Raw genomic sequence first — 16,203 nt, 5'->3', positions numbered from 1 at the left:
AAAAAACCCGACGACAGGATAAACAAAAGGCAAATAGCACAATACTTCAAAAACAACAAACACAGAGTCCGCCAATAGGTTATCGTTGTCAAACTCATCACATACAACGACGGATATAAGCCGTTCTGACTTCCTGAAAAAGACCATAGCCTCTGTCAAGATGTTCTCATATCCCCATCTACGACCACTATGTGTTATCGTTGCAAAGCTCATCGGACGTCCTAATGCAATAGCTCCGACTCCACCATAGCACAGCTATAGAGGACATCCGGTTGACAGTACTGGCCACGGGGAGGTAATAAAGTGGCTCTGTGACACCAGAGCCGGGCCGGCGGCATGAAGAAGAACAGACGGGAGGAAGAGGATGCACAATAACTGTTGGTATTGGATGGATGAATAAAGAATCCAATGGCTAGGAATGATCGACTGCAATTATGTAAATTTTCAGTCACCTTAAAAATAGCATCTATTTTTTTCACCGAACCATCGAAAAGCTTCAAGCATCATGTAGGTATTACCGTATTAGCCATAGCACATCCAGCCAATGACAAAGGTTCAATGCTCTGATAACCTCACTAGTTCTAGCAATCAGGCACCAGTCATCACGAAACAGCAAAGAAGTACAGAAAACGCATCCAGCCGGCACTGCTCGTCAAGCTGCTCTTGACGGTGCTGGGTACTTGACGGCGTTCTTCACGATCTTCCTGGTGGCAGCGTCGCCGAGGTCGACGCCGCACATGTCGGAGAGGCGGATCAGGTAGAGTAGCACGTCGGATAGCTCCTCGCCGAGGTGCTCCTTCTCGGCCTGCTCCCACCCTGGCAGCCCATTCGGCACCTCCCCTTTCCACATGAACAGCTCTGACAGCTCCCCAACTTCAGCTATCTGTCAAGCACAAATAGACTCACACGTCAACAAAGAGAAGGAAAAAAATCTTCTATGCATGTTTCGATCTTCTTTATGCCAATGATAAAATGGTGCATGCTTTTTCCAAATTGGAAAATGGTGAGTGAATCGCATTCCCTAAAGGTTCAGAAAATTCAGTCACAAGTTGACAGTGATCCCCTCAGCACTGAGCCTGAAGAACCAGTATAAACACGTCGGACTCCAGCAACCCGCGTAGTTTCGACGGTGACGCGGGATATTTGTTGCACATGGGGCGAGCTGCAGCACGTAGCATCCAAGATGGGACGCATGAAAGCTGCATTCCAGTTGTCGGTTCAGGCCACGGTAATGAGGAAATTAGTTACTTGTCACGTGTTGCTCTCATGAACCAACACCTGGACTGCATGATTTTTCAGGTGCAGCACGCTAAAAGGGTCCAAAAATATCAGGGGGCAAAACCTTTTGAAGTGAACAGGATGGATAATAGCGGATGTCCTTTTCAATGTGGTTATGAAGCATTTGTACTATTTGCTAAGAAATAAAACTTCAGAATTTTCAGTATTAGATGGATTGGCATCGCTTTGGGATACACATAGATTTCGGCAGCTAGTGTGCAGTTGTTAATTATTGGATGAAAATATTTAGAAAAAAGAAGTGCATGATCATGGAAATAATAAACTGGATAGATCTCAAGAATCTAGTCGCACGACCATGAACAAATAACTAATGAAGAGAAGAATCTTATCGAACCGTTGGTCAAAAGAGAACGCAGCATATTGTGGTAATTTAGTCTACACAGCATAATTAACAGAAAGATGCTACTAGCGTTGGAATGATGAATTTTTAAAATATCCTTTCACGGGTGGCTTTATTGTTAACTACAACCTAGTTCACTTCTTTTTAACTGATGGAGACATTGTTTATGTGCACATGATGTCCTGAAGATGCTGAATATTAAATAATAAGTACTGGTCTCTCTTGATAGGTGTGCTGCGCTAACCAAATATTTAACTGCAACAGTAGTGAGTGCTATCTAAGGCCTGAATTTATTATAATGCTTACTTGAGTTACCAGGAAAACCAACAATAAGGATGCACAAAGGCAATTAATTTTTTTTTCGAAACAAGCGATGCAAATCTGTAGGCGTTACCTGCAAAAACAAACGAAGACGTGCCGTTCTTCTTATGCTGACAATTGTCAATTATACATGTATAGTCTTACAAAAGAAGATCATGGGCATGGACGCATGGTCACGTCTGACAGTTAAAGAGGCTTCAGATGTACAGGCAGTACTACTACATGCAAACACTTTAATGCTGTCTTTCTCCATCTGTCCTATTGTTTTTTTTTTAAAAAAAACCATAGATTATTCTTGAAACCAATGGTCATCTGATGCTGCAATGAAAACTAAGCCTCCACTGACATCTTCCTACTTCGACAGGCATAAACAAGATATTTCTCAGACATAAGATTCGGGCGTAATTCTTGAGCTTCTAATCAAGGAAGGAAAAGCAGAATTCTCTCGCCCAAAAAAAGGCGAAGGAGAAACACAGAGAATAAAGTTTTCAATCTTAACTTTCCCGAAGAAGTACATGTTGGTTAAAAACAAGAAGAACAGATGATCAGAAGGAAGGGAAGAGATAAAGATGCAAACCATGGCAAGCAGAAGGTTCCTTGGGCTATGGTACTGCTCCCAGTCCCTCTCCTTGGCGAAGTCATCGAGCTTCTTGGACAGCTCCTTGAGGCTCACATCAACGCCGACCACCTCCTTCTTCTCCCCCTCCTCCATGGCGGCCACCGTCTTCTCGCCCTCCATCTCGCCTCGCCCAGAAAACCGTAAACAAAGCGATCTCTCCAGCACTTGCCAATCGAGGTGCCTACCTCTGCCTACCTCTGGCCTGGTGCTTTGGAAAGCAAAGGCGGAGGGGATTTATATACTCGCCGGCTCGCAACAAAGTTGGCAAGGAATTAAACAATTGGGGAAGTATCAATGGTTGTGGGATATAGGCCAGCTTGTTGCGCGAGGAATGACAGAGAAATGCAATTAGTAGCCACCTGGAATACCTGTGGATTAAGAATGACAGAGAATTGCAATTAATAGTCACCTGGAATGTCTGGGGATTAACATTGGGCACTTGATCAGTTGCTAAAAATACGCAAATTTCTAATGCATGTTTGCAGCCGTCTAATCTTTTTACCTTTTGCAAATGCATGGATTGTTGTGCTTGTTAAGGAAGGTGTGCACAGGGAAAGAAGATGGTAATCACGTAGAATCTTCAGACATCAACTGTCATATTTCCTCTGACTTAGCCGCACCGTCACGCCAGAGGATTGAGAGCGCACCGTGAGTGTAAAGGCCTCGGCAAGATACACTAGCGGCAAACCTCTAAGGGCGACAGGAGTCAGTCGGGGGTTTAAACCCCGGTCTCGCACGCCCCATTAAGAAGTCTCTAATAAAAACCTGGAGGAAGAGGATCCGATGTTAAAAACAAATGCACTAGTGGCCTGCCCTTTTGTCTCGCCAATTCAAGAGGGGTTCGTAAAGGGATGCCGCAATGGCAAAGCTGTGGTTCTGCATCGTACGCAACGTTTGTAGGGGAGAGAAATCATTCCACTGCTGTATAGGTGCCTAGCTTGGAACTGAGAACGGTGTCGTGTGCTGTAAATCTGTAAAAATAAAAATTTGTTGCACACGGTTTGCACTTTTGCACACCACGGCTATGAGAATTTGCTTGGTTTTTGAAGTATGAGAGTACACACCTGCAAATTGGGTGTGGATTAAGTCTGAACTCTGAAACTGCTTTCGTCTCGTCTGACGATATGCTATCAAATACTGATTAATAATTCCTAATATGCCATCTATTATAAGGATAAATCCACGTTCAGCCATATGATGGCCCGGCCCACGAAACGAGGCCCATTCTGCATGCAAGTATGGAACGATTCATTCCAAAGCCCAAACCACCACACCAAAAAGCTCCAGCCGCTCTAACCTAGATCGGACGGCCAGGAGCCAACACCCCAGTATCCACCGGCTCACCCAGCACCATGCCCCTCGGTTATATAGATCTGCCGCGTGTAAACCCACCCTCTTCTCCAGCCGAACCCCGCCTCGCCGTCTAGCTCGCTCGCTCCCGCTTCGCGGCGCCGCCGCCGTCGCCAAAAATGGTAGGGTGACCCCGCGGGATCCCATCGTGCCGCGACGGTTTTGCGGTTCGTTTCACCTCGGTGGTGTTGGCTAATGATGCGTGCCCTGTTGCTGTTGTGGTGGTTGTGCAGCCGTTCAAGAGGTTCGTGGAGATCGGGCGGGTGGCCCTGGTGAACTACGGCAAGGACTACGGCCGCCTCGTCGTCATCGTCGATGTCGTCGACCAGAACAGGGTGAGTCGGATCTCTCTCCTCCCCCTCAGGTCGTTGTTGAATTGCTTGGTCTGCGGTGTGGTTACAGATGTAGGAGTTGGGATCGTACGATGGTTTCATGTACAACTGTAGCCTTTTTCTTTGTCATGCGCCTTAGGTTGTTGCTTACTACCAATTCATGCGATCGGGCCATAACGCATCTGCTTGGTTGCAGTAGATATATAGCCTTTCTGGGTGAATTGGCTCGTGGGATGTTGTATTTTTTTTTTTTTTTTTGTTTCTACACTGGTAGTCTAGTAGCAACTGCACTTGTATTACATTTGACAGTTAGCACCTGCACTTGATTTTCAGCCATTTCACTGAATTCATCGCGACATTCTGTCTGATAATGTATTTACGCTCTTCAAAGTACAGTTGGCAAGTGCAGTATCTTTTTCATGTGCTCGGCTACTCTGAAGTGGCTTACCTTTTTTACTGATTGTTATGGTCTTGAAACTTGAGCATGTTTATCACTGCATATAACATGTAAATCTGCCTGGTTCTTGTGAGTGAAATAAATTGTTTCCCGCAATGTCAGTAGATTCCTTTTTATGCTGTATTTTTTTGTGTGTTTTGTGTATGATCCAGCGATACATGCTGTTAGTGGAGTTCTTTTTTATGGGTTCACCGAAATATGCTTTCTGCAAAGATGTCTTATGTCCCATTAGCAGCAACAAACCAACGTCCAGCCTTATCCTCTGCTAATATCGATATATAGCATTGTTGATAGATAATTAGATATTGATTAGTCTTTTCCTAGTAAATATAATAAAAACCGGTATTCTGTTTGTACTAGTATCTATTGTTCTTTAATGATTATAAAGATGGTCTATGCATTTCAGCAGTATGCACAACCTAGCTGTCTTGCCTTATTTTCTCACTTGATTAGCCTGGTTATTTCAAACATTGCCTTTTGGTATAGCCAGAAAATCATGCTTTGCAAAATGTGATGTTGATGGGTATTTTTAGTGTTTGGACCTGTTGTTTTTTTAAAAGGGCTCTGCTTGTTGTGACTGAAGTAGCATTGAATGTTGTACCTACTCATTAATGTTGTTGAAGTTATCACTTGCAACATGCGAGCTTTTGAGAACTGTCATGACATGTTTTGTTTGTTAGTTTACTGATGATCATATTGATGGATTGTTTTTTACCAGTCAGCCCACCACATACCTAAGTAAATTAACTATGATTGGCTACGTGCTTTATGATCATCATCATTAATTTGCTTTCTGTTTGGTGATGGAAGTGTGAACTGTCTTTTCTGTCTGATATTAGGCACTTGTGGATGCCCCTGATATGGTCCGTTGCCAGATAAACTTCAAGCGGCTTTCCCTGACTGACATCAAGATTGATATTAAGCGTGTCCCAAAGAAGACTACATTGATTAAGGCCATGGAGGAAGCTGGTGATTAATCATTCCTTCAATCACTTCGAATTTATACATATTTGTTTCAGGATAACTGTTTAAATTTATAATATCTGGATTGCAGATGTGAAAAGCAAGTGGGAGAATAGCTCTTGGGGCAAGAAGCTGATTGTCCAGAAGAGGAGAGCAGCACTCAATGACTTTGACAGGTTCAAGGTCATGTTGGCGAAGATCAAGGTTTGATACTCATTCACTCGAGTAGTTAATTTCTGTACTGTGTAATGCTTATGCGCTCATCAAATGTTATGATTGTCATGTAAACAGAGAGGCGGTGCTATCAGGCAAGAGCTCGCTAAGCTTAAGAAGGAGGTTGCTGCTGCTTAGATTACTTTGGTGGTTGACCTGTTGAGATTTTGATCAGCAATGTTCGGATGTCCTGAAATCCTGTATTGTGCGTATTGCTTATGGGAGCTTGCAAAATTTTAATTTTAAACATGCCTTGTTTTAGAGATTTTGCCGGAATCCTATTGAGAATCTAAAATAGTAATATGCTGATGCTTCGTTTCTACGATTTTATTGTTCTTGCTGCATTTCTGTTGTTGGCTTGCCCTTCTGTGGCTGCATGTTGGCTGTTATCATCCTCCTTTCCATGTGCTGCCTTCACGTAATGGAATTTTGAACGCTCCTTGCCAACGAAGGGGAGAAAGCAATAAATAGCATTCAAATGATAAATTGCACTGAAATCTTATAAATCTAATTTAGTAAGCCAGTCTTTGATCTGAACTTTATCCGAAAATTGTCTGGATTGTATGAGCGATAGTTACCGTGAGTTGTCGTGGTTTGTCCTTGTAATTTTTGTTCCCCTGTTGTGCTTTCGAAATTATGCACGGATGTAAATTTGATGCTATCTAGCAAATTCTTGCTGAATTCATCAAACTGTGTGGATAAAACCTGCACCCCCAATGACGACAGTCAACAGGGACTGGCCACCGCAGTGATTCAATTAATCGAACTGTGGGATACATCTGAATTGATAAGAGTTTGAAGTTTCGCACCATTGCACTCGTAGATCGTAGATTCTTTGTTGAAACATCAAAGAAGAATAGTAGATTCTTTGTTGAAACATCAAAGAAGAATAGACTTTTGACAGTGAAGCTATGGGCCTCATTCAGCAATACGCGCGAGGTTAATTTGTTTGACAGACTACGCAATCTGTAGCAGGTTGATAACGTGATGCATCAATTTTTTGTATATGCAATCATAGGATGTAGGAAGCAGGCGCGTTAACTTGAACATGTCGAATATGCATCAGGACGAGGGCGACTTGCGAATGGATCCAGCGGTCTCACGGCAGCGACCGCGTAGCCAGCGGCAGCAGCAGCAAGCTTGACAGCGTTGGCTCAGGCACAGCCGAGCTCAGCAGGCAGCGCTGGCGCAATTCTGCCAGCGATTCAACGGGCGGGAATTTGGGATTTTGCCACTCGTGTCGTTGGCCCTCGCTAAAATACCATCGGTTAACACGACTACGTTAAAATACCACTCTCACCGATGCCCACCCCGTTACAATGCCACCATTCCTTTTTCTCCTCAATTTCTTTTCTCTCCGTTGGCACGTAGGCACCATTCCTCCACTATAGCAGTTCTGACGTTCCTCCCCGACGAGATCCCCCTCCCCGATTCAGCCAGGGGCAAAGCAGTCCATCCATGCTCCATTTTAGCCGAAAAAGAAAAGAAATTGAGGAGAAAAAGGGATGGTGGCATTGTAGCGAGGGGCACAAGTATAGGATGCGTACAAAAGAGAGAATTTCACGCTATGGGCCTTCTTGTTCTGCACGATCAATGATTTGCTTGCACTATATAACCTTCTAGGCTAGAGTAAACAAGTAAATACGGCATGCCCTCATTGCTTAGAAGGTGCCGTGAGTATGTGGCTACCTCACTCGCTCAAAACAGTGTTCATGCGCCACCGTAGGTTCCTTAAGAGGTATGTCTCGAACCGCAATATGAAGGAACAATTCGATGTAACAAGGGAGAGAGATTTATATCAAAGGCACTACAATGGTCAAGAAGTACACAATATGGTTAAAGATATTGATGTTGTGTTTGGAAAGGAGAGTAAAAAATCTAAGGATACTAGTGGTATGTGGAAGAAGAGATCGATATTGTGAGAGCTACCATATTGGAAGTACCTTGAAGTTTGCCATTGCATTAACGTCATGCATGTAGAGAAGATCGTGTGCGAATGCTTGATTGGTCTTTTACCTAATATTCCTGGCAAGACGAAGAACGATCTCAACGCAAGGCTTGACTTGGTTGATATAAAGATCAGGCCCGAGTTAGCACCTGAGCCTTCCAAAAAAGGTAGAACGAGGTTTTCTCCTGCCTGCTATAATCAGAAAAAGACCGAGAGAACCAAACTATGCCGGTACTTGCATGATGTGAAACTTCTGTCCGGTTACTCTACCAACATCTCGAAACTTGTTTCAATGCAATATTTGAAATTAGTTAGCATGAAGTCCTATGATTTCCATGTGTTGATGACACAAATGCTTCCTGTTGCAATCCAAAATATCCAACCGATCTATCTCCAAGACACAATCACCAAGATGTGTTACTTCTTTAACAACGGTTTCTCTAGTCCTCAATCAAGCATATGAATTTGTTAAAGTCTCTCTGAGTACTCAAGTTCACATCTGCATCGCACAACATCTAATTCAACCTATCTCATCGTCTGCACCACCACAATTAGTATCGTTTGCACCAAATTTCTCGTCATCTTCTCTTCTTACGTCGACTTCAAGTTTTTCAACAATACCAACATCTTCATGTAACACATTCTGCTCTTTACCATGTTTGGTCCAACATAATGGCGCCTCGTCGTCATTATAGACAGTTTTTTGAGTCGTCTGTTATAATCTTTACACAGACAGCTTTATAAACCGTCGGAACATAGACATCCCACTAAATCATTTTTATAGTAGTGGATAACTCATCTATCATCTAAGAAGGATATTTCCTCTAGACGACCATCCCATCCAACTTGCCGTCCAACCAAACACCTAAAAAAATAGAAGATCGCCATCCATCTAAAAATATCCGTTCAACCAAACACACCCTATAGCTTTGATAGTTAATTAAATTACAAAAATTTTCACATGCATATATGCATATCTTTCCTTTCTAAACATCTACTTACATTTGTATGTATCTCATAACTTTTACGAAAGCAAAGAGGAAGGACTCAAATCAGACACCGATTCAAACTCTTCATCGCAACAGATTTGAAATGCTGAGTTGCTGAGAAGTGGGTCCACTACTTATAAACTATTTTGAAACATGACACTGACAAGTGGAACTAATAAATCGAACGTCACAAATGGACGCTGACAAGTGACCCTCATGCGTCTTCTCCAACCTTCACGGAGCCGCTTGAATCGTAATCGTGAGTCCTCCCAAAGTCCCAACTTCCCAGGCTAAAAAAAAGGAAATTTCCTACCGCACATAATAGAAGTGTGGTTTTTGTTATATGATATGATTTTTTTTAATGTATGCTGTCGTACACTACTAAAATATAGTTATTTATCGGAACACATTCTAACCATTAAAATAGCCATTTCTTGCTTGTGAGAAGAGAGAAAGGGTGTGAAAAGTCTATTTTTTTGCCCTTGGTTAAGGTGGGACCCACAAATCAGTTTTTCTTCCTCTCCTTTGCCGTTCTATGATCCCGCATGGCAGTGTGAGGAGGGGGTGCCAAAAGATAAGGATGACGGCTTCTGTTCATGTGGCTCATGGAGAAAGGAGAGATAGAGAGAGACCGGAGGGAGGAAGAGAGAGGGAGGTGAGGACGCACCATGGAGGAGAGAGGAGCCAGGGTGGGGAGGTGGCCAGCCAAAAAGGCGTGAGCGAGCAACGTGGCGCGGGCCGAGGGGGACCCATCTGGCAATGGAGGAGGTGGGTCGCAGCCCTCCTGAGCAGCAGTGGAAGTCACTGCCCTCCCACGCATCCTCTGCGGCATGGAGGGTCTTGCCCAGGAGGACGGCACCAGGGGCGAGGGGGAGTCCGTTTGGAGTGGAGATGACGACATGCGGCGGCGAGAGCATGGCCGACGGCGGCCATGGAGGATGACGGTCATTGAGCTCTGGTGGTGGCGAGCTACGATGAAGGGAGGAGGGAGAAAAGGGGCGTTGGAGACTCACCGGCTCGCGGGTGACCTTGTGGCAGGGTCACCCTGTATGAGGGACAGCCGGAGCAGAGCGATTGATGGAGGGGGAGCTCGGCAGCTAGTGTTGGAGAAGAAGGCAGTGCATAGCTGGCTCCAATCGGTGAGGGGGTTCGGGGAGGTGGTGGACAAGCTCGCCGTGACCTGCTCCTTTGGTTCCCAATGGTGGAGAAGGCAGGGAGGTGACCAAGACGGCGAGCTCATCCATGACGCCGCGTGTTCTCATCGGTTAGCCAGCTGTAGTGACGGAACAAAGAGGAGAGAGCAGAAGGTGGCGGAAGAAGAAAGGAAAATGGAACGAGAGAGATAGGATGATGCATGAGCCTAGTAATGCGCAGTGGCAGAGTTTGACGAGGATTGCAGGGGTGCCAAGCTAAGTAAAAAGGTTGTGGGAGGGAGGGGAGGGGGGCAAGCATGCATATGTTGATTGCGCGGCCGGCCGGCAAGCATCATACCTGGACAGAATAGTCGGAGAGTAGGGCCATGGCCACCTTTGGTCACAAGGAAGCTCCGCCTCGGTAATGCGGAAGGGTACTAAAGGCATTTTAAAAAAATTTCTCACAAAATATTATATTTTAATAGGCTCGGGGTGTTTCAGTAAATAATTATATTTTAGTAGAGTTCTACAGTAAATATTAAAAAAAAACGTGTACTGTCACACTTGTATTGTGTGATGTAGTAAATTTTCCGGAAAAAAAGTCCCAGCTTCCCAAGCGACCGTGAACTCTCCCACCGGCGGAACCGCGCCCCGCCTCTCAGACGCGGCTGGTACGTCCTAAGACACAGCAGCTGTTGCCGTCATGCCCCTCGCCGCGGCCGCCACCACCCTGATGGGCCTATCAGATTCACGTGGCCGCCTCCCAGGGCCAGTTTCTCAATGCCGTCTCCCTCTTCCTTCGAATGCGCGCCTCCGCGGCTTCCCGCTCGTCCGTCCCGGCCTCCCTCCCTGCCGCGCTCAAGTCCTGCGCTGCCCTCTGCCTCCGCGCCCTCGGCGCCTCCCTCCACGCGCTAGCCATCCGTTCCGGCGCATTCGCCGACCGCTTCACCGCCAACGCCCTCCTTAACCTCTACTGCAAGCTCCCGGATTCGTATCATCACCCCCTAGGGACAGGCTCGCCTTCCAGCGGTGGAGGCGTCGGATCAACTCGTTGGCGAGCCTGCGGAAGGTGTTCGACGAAATGCCCGACAGGGACGTGGTGTCCTGGATCACATTGGTGCTGGGGTGCGCGGAGGACGGGAGACACCAGGAAGCTGTGGGCTTGGTCAGGAAGATGTGGAGGGTTGGGTTCAGGCCTGACTCGTTTACCTTGTCGAGTGTGCTGCCAATCTTTGCGGAATCCACCAATGTCAAGAGAGGCATGAAAGCGCATGGATTTGCGATCAGGAATGGGTCTGACAATGATGTTTTTGTTGGCAGCAGCCTGATTGATATGTACTCCAACTTCACTTGGACGGATTACTTGGTCAAGGTGTTTGATAACCTCCCGAGACGAGACACAATTCTGTGGAACTCGATGCTTGCAAGGTGTGCACAAAATGGGTCAGTTGATGAGGCTCTTAGAATATTTCGCTGGATGCTGCAGGCTGGAGTTAGACCTGTGCCCGTGACTTTCTTGAGCCTCATACCTGTTTGTGGTAATTTGGCCTCATTGCGTCATGGGAAGCAGCTGCACGCCTATGTGATCCGTGGTGGGTTTGAAGATATTATTTTCAATTTTTCATATCTAGCTCGCTTATTGACATGTATTGCAAATGTGGGAATATTAGCATCGCTCGTCACATATTTGATGGGATGCAGTCACCGGACATTGTATCATGGACTGTGATGATCATAGGGTATGCATTGCACGGTCCAGCAAGAGAGGCTCTTGTGCTATTTGACAGAATGGAGTTGAGAAATGCAAAGCCTAATTATATCACCTTCTTAGCAGCTCTGACTGCATGTAGTCATGCTGGATTGGTGGACAAGGGGTGGAAGTATTTCAACAATATGTCAGATCATTATGGAATTGTTCCTTCTCTTGAGCATTGTGCAGCACTTGCAGATATTCTTGGCTGTGCAAGGGAGTTAGATGAAGCATATAATTTTATATCTAAGATGCAAATAAAGTCAACTGCAAGTGTCTGGTCCACCTTGTTAAGGGCTTGCAGGGTCCATAAACATACCATGTTAGCTGAGGAAGTAGCCAAGAAAAGTTTGGAGCTTGAACCTAGTAGCATGGGATCTCATGTTATTTTGTCAAACATGTACTCAGCTTCTGGGAGATGGAATGAAGCAGCACACCTGTGGAAATCTATGAGAAATAAGGGTGTGAAGAAGGAACTAGCTTGCAGTTGGATTGAAGTGAAGAACAAATTGCATGTGTTTGTAGCTCATGATAGGTCACATCCTTGGTATGACAGGATTATTGGTGCACTGAATGTTTTCTCAGAGCAGATGGCACTCCAAGGATATGTACCCAATACAGAGGATGTTTTCCAGGATATTGAAGAAGAGCAGAAGAGATATGTGTTATGTGGTCACAGTGAGAAACTTGCAATAGTGTTGGGTATTATAAGCACACCTGCTGGCACAACAATTCATGTGATGAAGAATCTTCGAGTTTGTGTTGACTGCCACACAGTAACTAAATTTGTTTCAAAGATGGCTGAAAGGGAGATTGTTGTGCGTGACGCAAACCGTTTCCACCATTTTAAGGATGGAAATTGTTCCTGTGAGGACTTTTGGTGATTTAATAGCAATTTGGGACTATCTTATGTTCATGAAATGAGTTCCTACTGCATGCGCTCTGTATTGGATGTGGGCAATTGATGGAAAGGAGCCTTGACAATTTAAGTATTTTCCACTATTTCAAGGATATGAGCTATTTGATTGTTTTTGAAATTTTAGTGGACTACCAGGCGGAATAGAAGGTTGTTTGTAGTTTATTAATCCTGGTTAATTGGTTCTTTGCACAGTGAGCCTGTCTCAGTTTGTCCCTTTTTAAGAACTGGACAGAGTGGAGCTACAAGGATAGTATTTATTGCACATTTGAGTGAAAATTTTGAGCCATCAAAACACCATAGCATCACTATATGTCTTGACTCTTTGGACATATTAAGGTAAACTTACTAACTGATTTGTCATCATTATGTGTCCTGGCGCAATGGCTGATTCACCATCATATAAAATTCAGCTTGTTGAATGTGTTGCCCCTGTAACTGCAGTTTTTCTACTGATTCAGATGCCTTTTGTTGTTCTGTAGCTTCTGTTAGCCTTCCAGCTTGGGTATGCCCCATTCCCTGAATTATGGGTAAATTATGTTTTCATCATTGTATCAGGGTTTCCTAATCCCCCCCCCCCCCCCGGTATAAAGAATTAAAGAAGGTTATGGGCGCAAGTATGTTTAAGTTAGTTAATCATCCAAACCTTAATGTCCACCTTGACAATGGTTCATACTGAACAATACCGGTTACTTCAATTGCATTGTATTGAATGTAGCACCAACAGTTATACTTGCAACCATTTGAGCGAGTGAGCACCCTGCAGCTATCTTTGCTGAATCATGATCTCTTGTATGCTGTTACCTCTTCTGATCAGCTTAATGCATATTCTTACAATCCTTTTTTTTGGGGGGAATTCTGTATGTTTCCTTCCTTACATGCCTCTTTTCTTCTGTCATATTAGCTCTTAACAAAACAATTGGTTTAGTAAGGTGATTAAAATGTTTGGTTTTGTCCCGTATACTAATGTCATTCATTCAGTTTCAACCAATTCATGTACGCTTGAGCTAGCGCCTGGCTGTCCAACACTTGTTAATTGTAACAGCAACATACTTGTATACTTAAACATGATTCTTGACTTATTTCAGACATCCTTGTTAGTACCATATGTATATGTACCAGGAAACAAGGTATGATATAACAGAATTTAAGAATGTGGCAAGAATGACTAAAAAGCCATCTTATCACTTTTATTGGACAAGTCTAGTTCATCAACCTTTCTAGCGCCACTTAAGAATATGGCAAGAATAACTAGCGCCACTTGATTGCAATGACCCAACAAACAGAAAAGCAAATCATCAACTAGAAAACTTGGCAGTCTGTGCAATTTCAGGGTTAGGTCCAACTTATTGTTCTCTTTTTTAGCTACTTATTGTTGTACTTCCATGTGATGTCTAACATCATCAGTAAATTCTATTTGGCCATGTGTCTTAGATTTTCCATTGTTTGACTGCAGCACTGGTATGTACAAGGTCACAGATTTGGCGTGACAAAATTACGATGTTTATCCTTCCGATATACTTGTATGAATCAGCACATTTTCATTGCCGCAAATTTGACAAAATGTTAAATTTTGCATGTATGGCCTGTATTTTACGACTAAAATTAAATTTTGGATTACTGAATCTAGTTGAGACCATCATTATGACACACCCACATTGTATCCCCATGACCCCATGTAGCTCTCAGTGTAAACCACGTTATGGCTCAAGGGCACTTGAAGTTAGCGTTTCCAAGCTGTGGAGTTGGGATCATCACTAGAGTGGCAACTGGTGTGAACTGCACCTATCATTGCGCTTGAAAGACGTGCTTTTGCTAAAAGTCTTTTGAAGCAAACGCGTCTTTTTGTCATGAAAAGTAACATGATTGCACTCATTTCCCTTTCGTGCTTTCAGGATACACCAAATGAGCAGCTCGTGGTGGATGCCCATGATTCCAGGCAAGAGCAGCATACTCTGGACTCTGGAGAGGGCCATTATTTTTCTTCAACGTGGAACCACCCCTGCAATCTACTTGCTCCAATTCTTCCAATTTTGTCGTTCGGTATACCCTGATAACATGTATCATCTGCAGTGTACAACTGTAACATCAGGAGTCAGGTCTGAATGGCATCTATATGTTGTTTGCAAGCTGCAACTGTTGAAGTATTCCAACGATCAGAGCTTGGAGTGTAAACACAGCTTGTGTGTGGATTTTCCTTCTTCCGGTCTATGCTGTAGCTGTACTCGGCACGAGCATGGCATGAATGGGTTCGTTGATTTCTTCATAAATCGGGGATGGTCCAGCCTACGTGTAGTACCCGGCGAGTCCATATTGCTTACAGCGGAGACTACAGCTGGAACTCAGAAATAGTTAAAGATCCAGCTGAACGATGTGGCACGCCTCGTTGCCGCTGAAGCTAAGCATCAGTTTCTTTTAGCTTGGTCTTAACAGAACTGCTGCGAACCACGCTTAGGCTTAGGTGGTTAGTAGATGTGATTGACTTTCTGTCTGTCAGGGATTAAATCTTGTATTTTCTTTGTGTATATCTTAATAATGTTTTTTTTGGTGGTAGATAATGTTTCTATGGACAACAAGGTGCCTATAATGACTTATCAATTTTCAAGTTTTGTATCTTCAATCTTTAACAAGTGATGTTTTAGTGTGGTAGTTTGAGAGTGTATATCTGTGAGTTGTACTGTTGTTTCTAAAAAGAACTCAAATGCTAGACAGTCTGAATTGCTGAAAAAATGATAATACATGCAGCTTTAACACAACCTAACCTTTTTGCTTTGCTTGCTTAATGACGTCCATTGATAATGATACAAAGGGGTGCTGTCGAGCACGATGGATCTCATGGATATCCTATGCCATACGAATACCCATACGTACATAAACCCTTTTTTTTTATATTCAGCAGGCATATACAGGCTGACAAAGACTTGGCAACCTACAGGAAAGGCCGCCGCCCACTACTGCAGGTATACAGCGAAAGCACGAAATTTGTGCGGGCAAAGAGTACGGCACGAAGCTAACAATCGGGAGCGAAAAAGGGCAGGTTGCCACTATTAGGGTTGTCCTAGCTCTACCGTATGTATATTTCTACCGAAAAAGGTCGTTTGGTTGCTTGTATATATTGTTCTTTTCTGTATCTGTGGATGCAATTATACGGTTGGAGTATGTCTCGGTGGATACGTCTGAATCAAGCTTTTCTATGGAGCCTGATCCGGTGTATACATTGCATCTACTACAGTGCTGCAACGGGATCACTCATTAATCTTAGGTGTATGATCACTGCATCTGCTCATGCAGGTAACCAAATAACTTCACATAGTCACTGTATCCGCATGTGCAGAATTATTGCATCCGCCCATGAAAACAACCAAACTCTTCTTTTTAGAGTCATTGTTGTTAGGAAACCTAGAGTTACAACATAATACAGGCTCGTCTTGATCTCTTGAAAGATTTGATTCTTTCTTTTAGAAACCCCTCTTGTAAAATATAGATGGATAAAAGAAGAGAAAACTCTGTGTCTCCTTTGTATGATTATTTTCTTGAGAGATCTCTGGACTACACCGATATCAGTGGTTCCTC

The 16,203-nt window shown here is 44.0% G+C and overlaps 2 protein-coding genes and 1 pseudogene across 2 annotated transcripts; 2 read left to right on the top strand and 1 right to left on the bottom strand.

Annotated features, from left to right (window-relative positions):
- Positions 1-486: 486 nt before the first annotated feature.
- Positions 487-3,371, bottom strand: LOC133924582 (uncharacterized). Its single transcript, XM_062370178.1, has 3 exons — positions 3,082-3,371; positions 2,538-2,947; positions 487-883 (listed from the first exon to the last, which is right to left on the bottom strand). The coding sequence occupies exons 2-3, from the start codon at positions 2,697-2,699 to the stop codon at positions 653-655; spliced, it is 393 nt and encodes a 130-aa protein (XP_062226162.1). The 5' UTR covers positions 2,700-2,947; positions 3,082-3,371; the 3' UTR covers positions 487-652.
- Positions 3,372-3,908: 537 nt separating this feature from the next.
- Positions 3,909-6,216, top strand: LOC133924580 (large ribosomal subunit protein eL14z). Its single transcript, XM_062370177.1, has 5 exons — positions 3,909-4,051; positions 4,163-4,264; positions 5,558-5,687; positions 5,773-5,885; positions 5,973-6,216. The coding sequence occupies exons 1-5, from the start codon at positions 4,049-4,051 to the stop codon at positions 6,030-6,032; spliced, it is 408 nt and encodes a 135-aa protein (XP_062226161.1). The 5' UTR covers positions 3,909-4,048; the 3' UTR covers positions 6,033-6,216.
- Positions 6,217-10,698: 4,482 nt separating this feature from the next.
- LOC133924579 (putative pentatricopeptide repeat-containing protein At3g23330) lies at positions 10,699-15,213 on the top strand (annotated as a pseudogene).
- The last annotated feature ends 990 nt before the right edge of the window (positions 15,214-16,203 follow it).

Source organism: Phragmites australis, chromosome 7, assembly GCF_958298935.1.
Source record: "Phragmites australis chromosome 7, lpPhrAust1.1, whole genome shotgun sequence".
In the NCBI taxonomy this organism is placed as follows: Eukaryota; Viridiplantae; Streptophyta; class Magnoliopsida; order Poales; family Poaceae; genus Phragmites; species Phragmites australis.
Note: the sequence above shows the minus strand (reverse complement) of the source record. Positions and strands in the feature narration are given on the sequence as shown.

Bases quoted from the DNA above. Each gene is read 5' to 3' on its own strand.
- LOC133924582 (XM_062370178.1), bottom strand. From the start codon at position 2,699: ATGGAGGGCGAGAAGACGGTGGCCGCCATGGAGGAGGGGGAGAAGAAG. The intron at 884-2,537 runs GTTTGCATCTTT...TGTGCTTGACAG, and splicing joins GGAACCTTCTGCTTGCCATG to ATAGCTGAAGTTGGGGAGCT.
- LOC133924580 (XM_062370177.1), top strand. The intron at 5,688-5,772 runs GTGATTAATCAT...TCTGGATTGCAG, and splicing joins TAAGGCCATGGAGGAAGCTG to ATGTGAAAAGCAAGTGGGAG. The intron at 5,886-5,972 runs GTTTGATACTCA...TCATGTAAACAG, and splicing joins TCATGTTGGCGAAGATCAAG to AGAGGCGGTGCTATCAGGCA.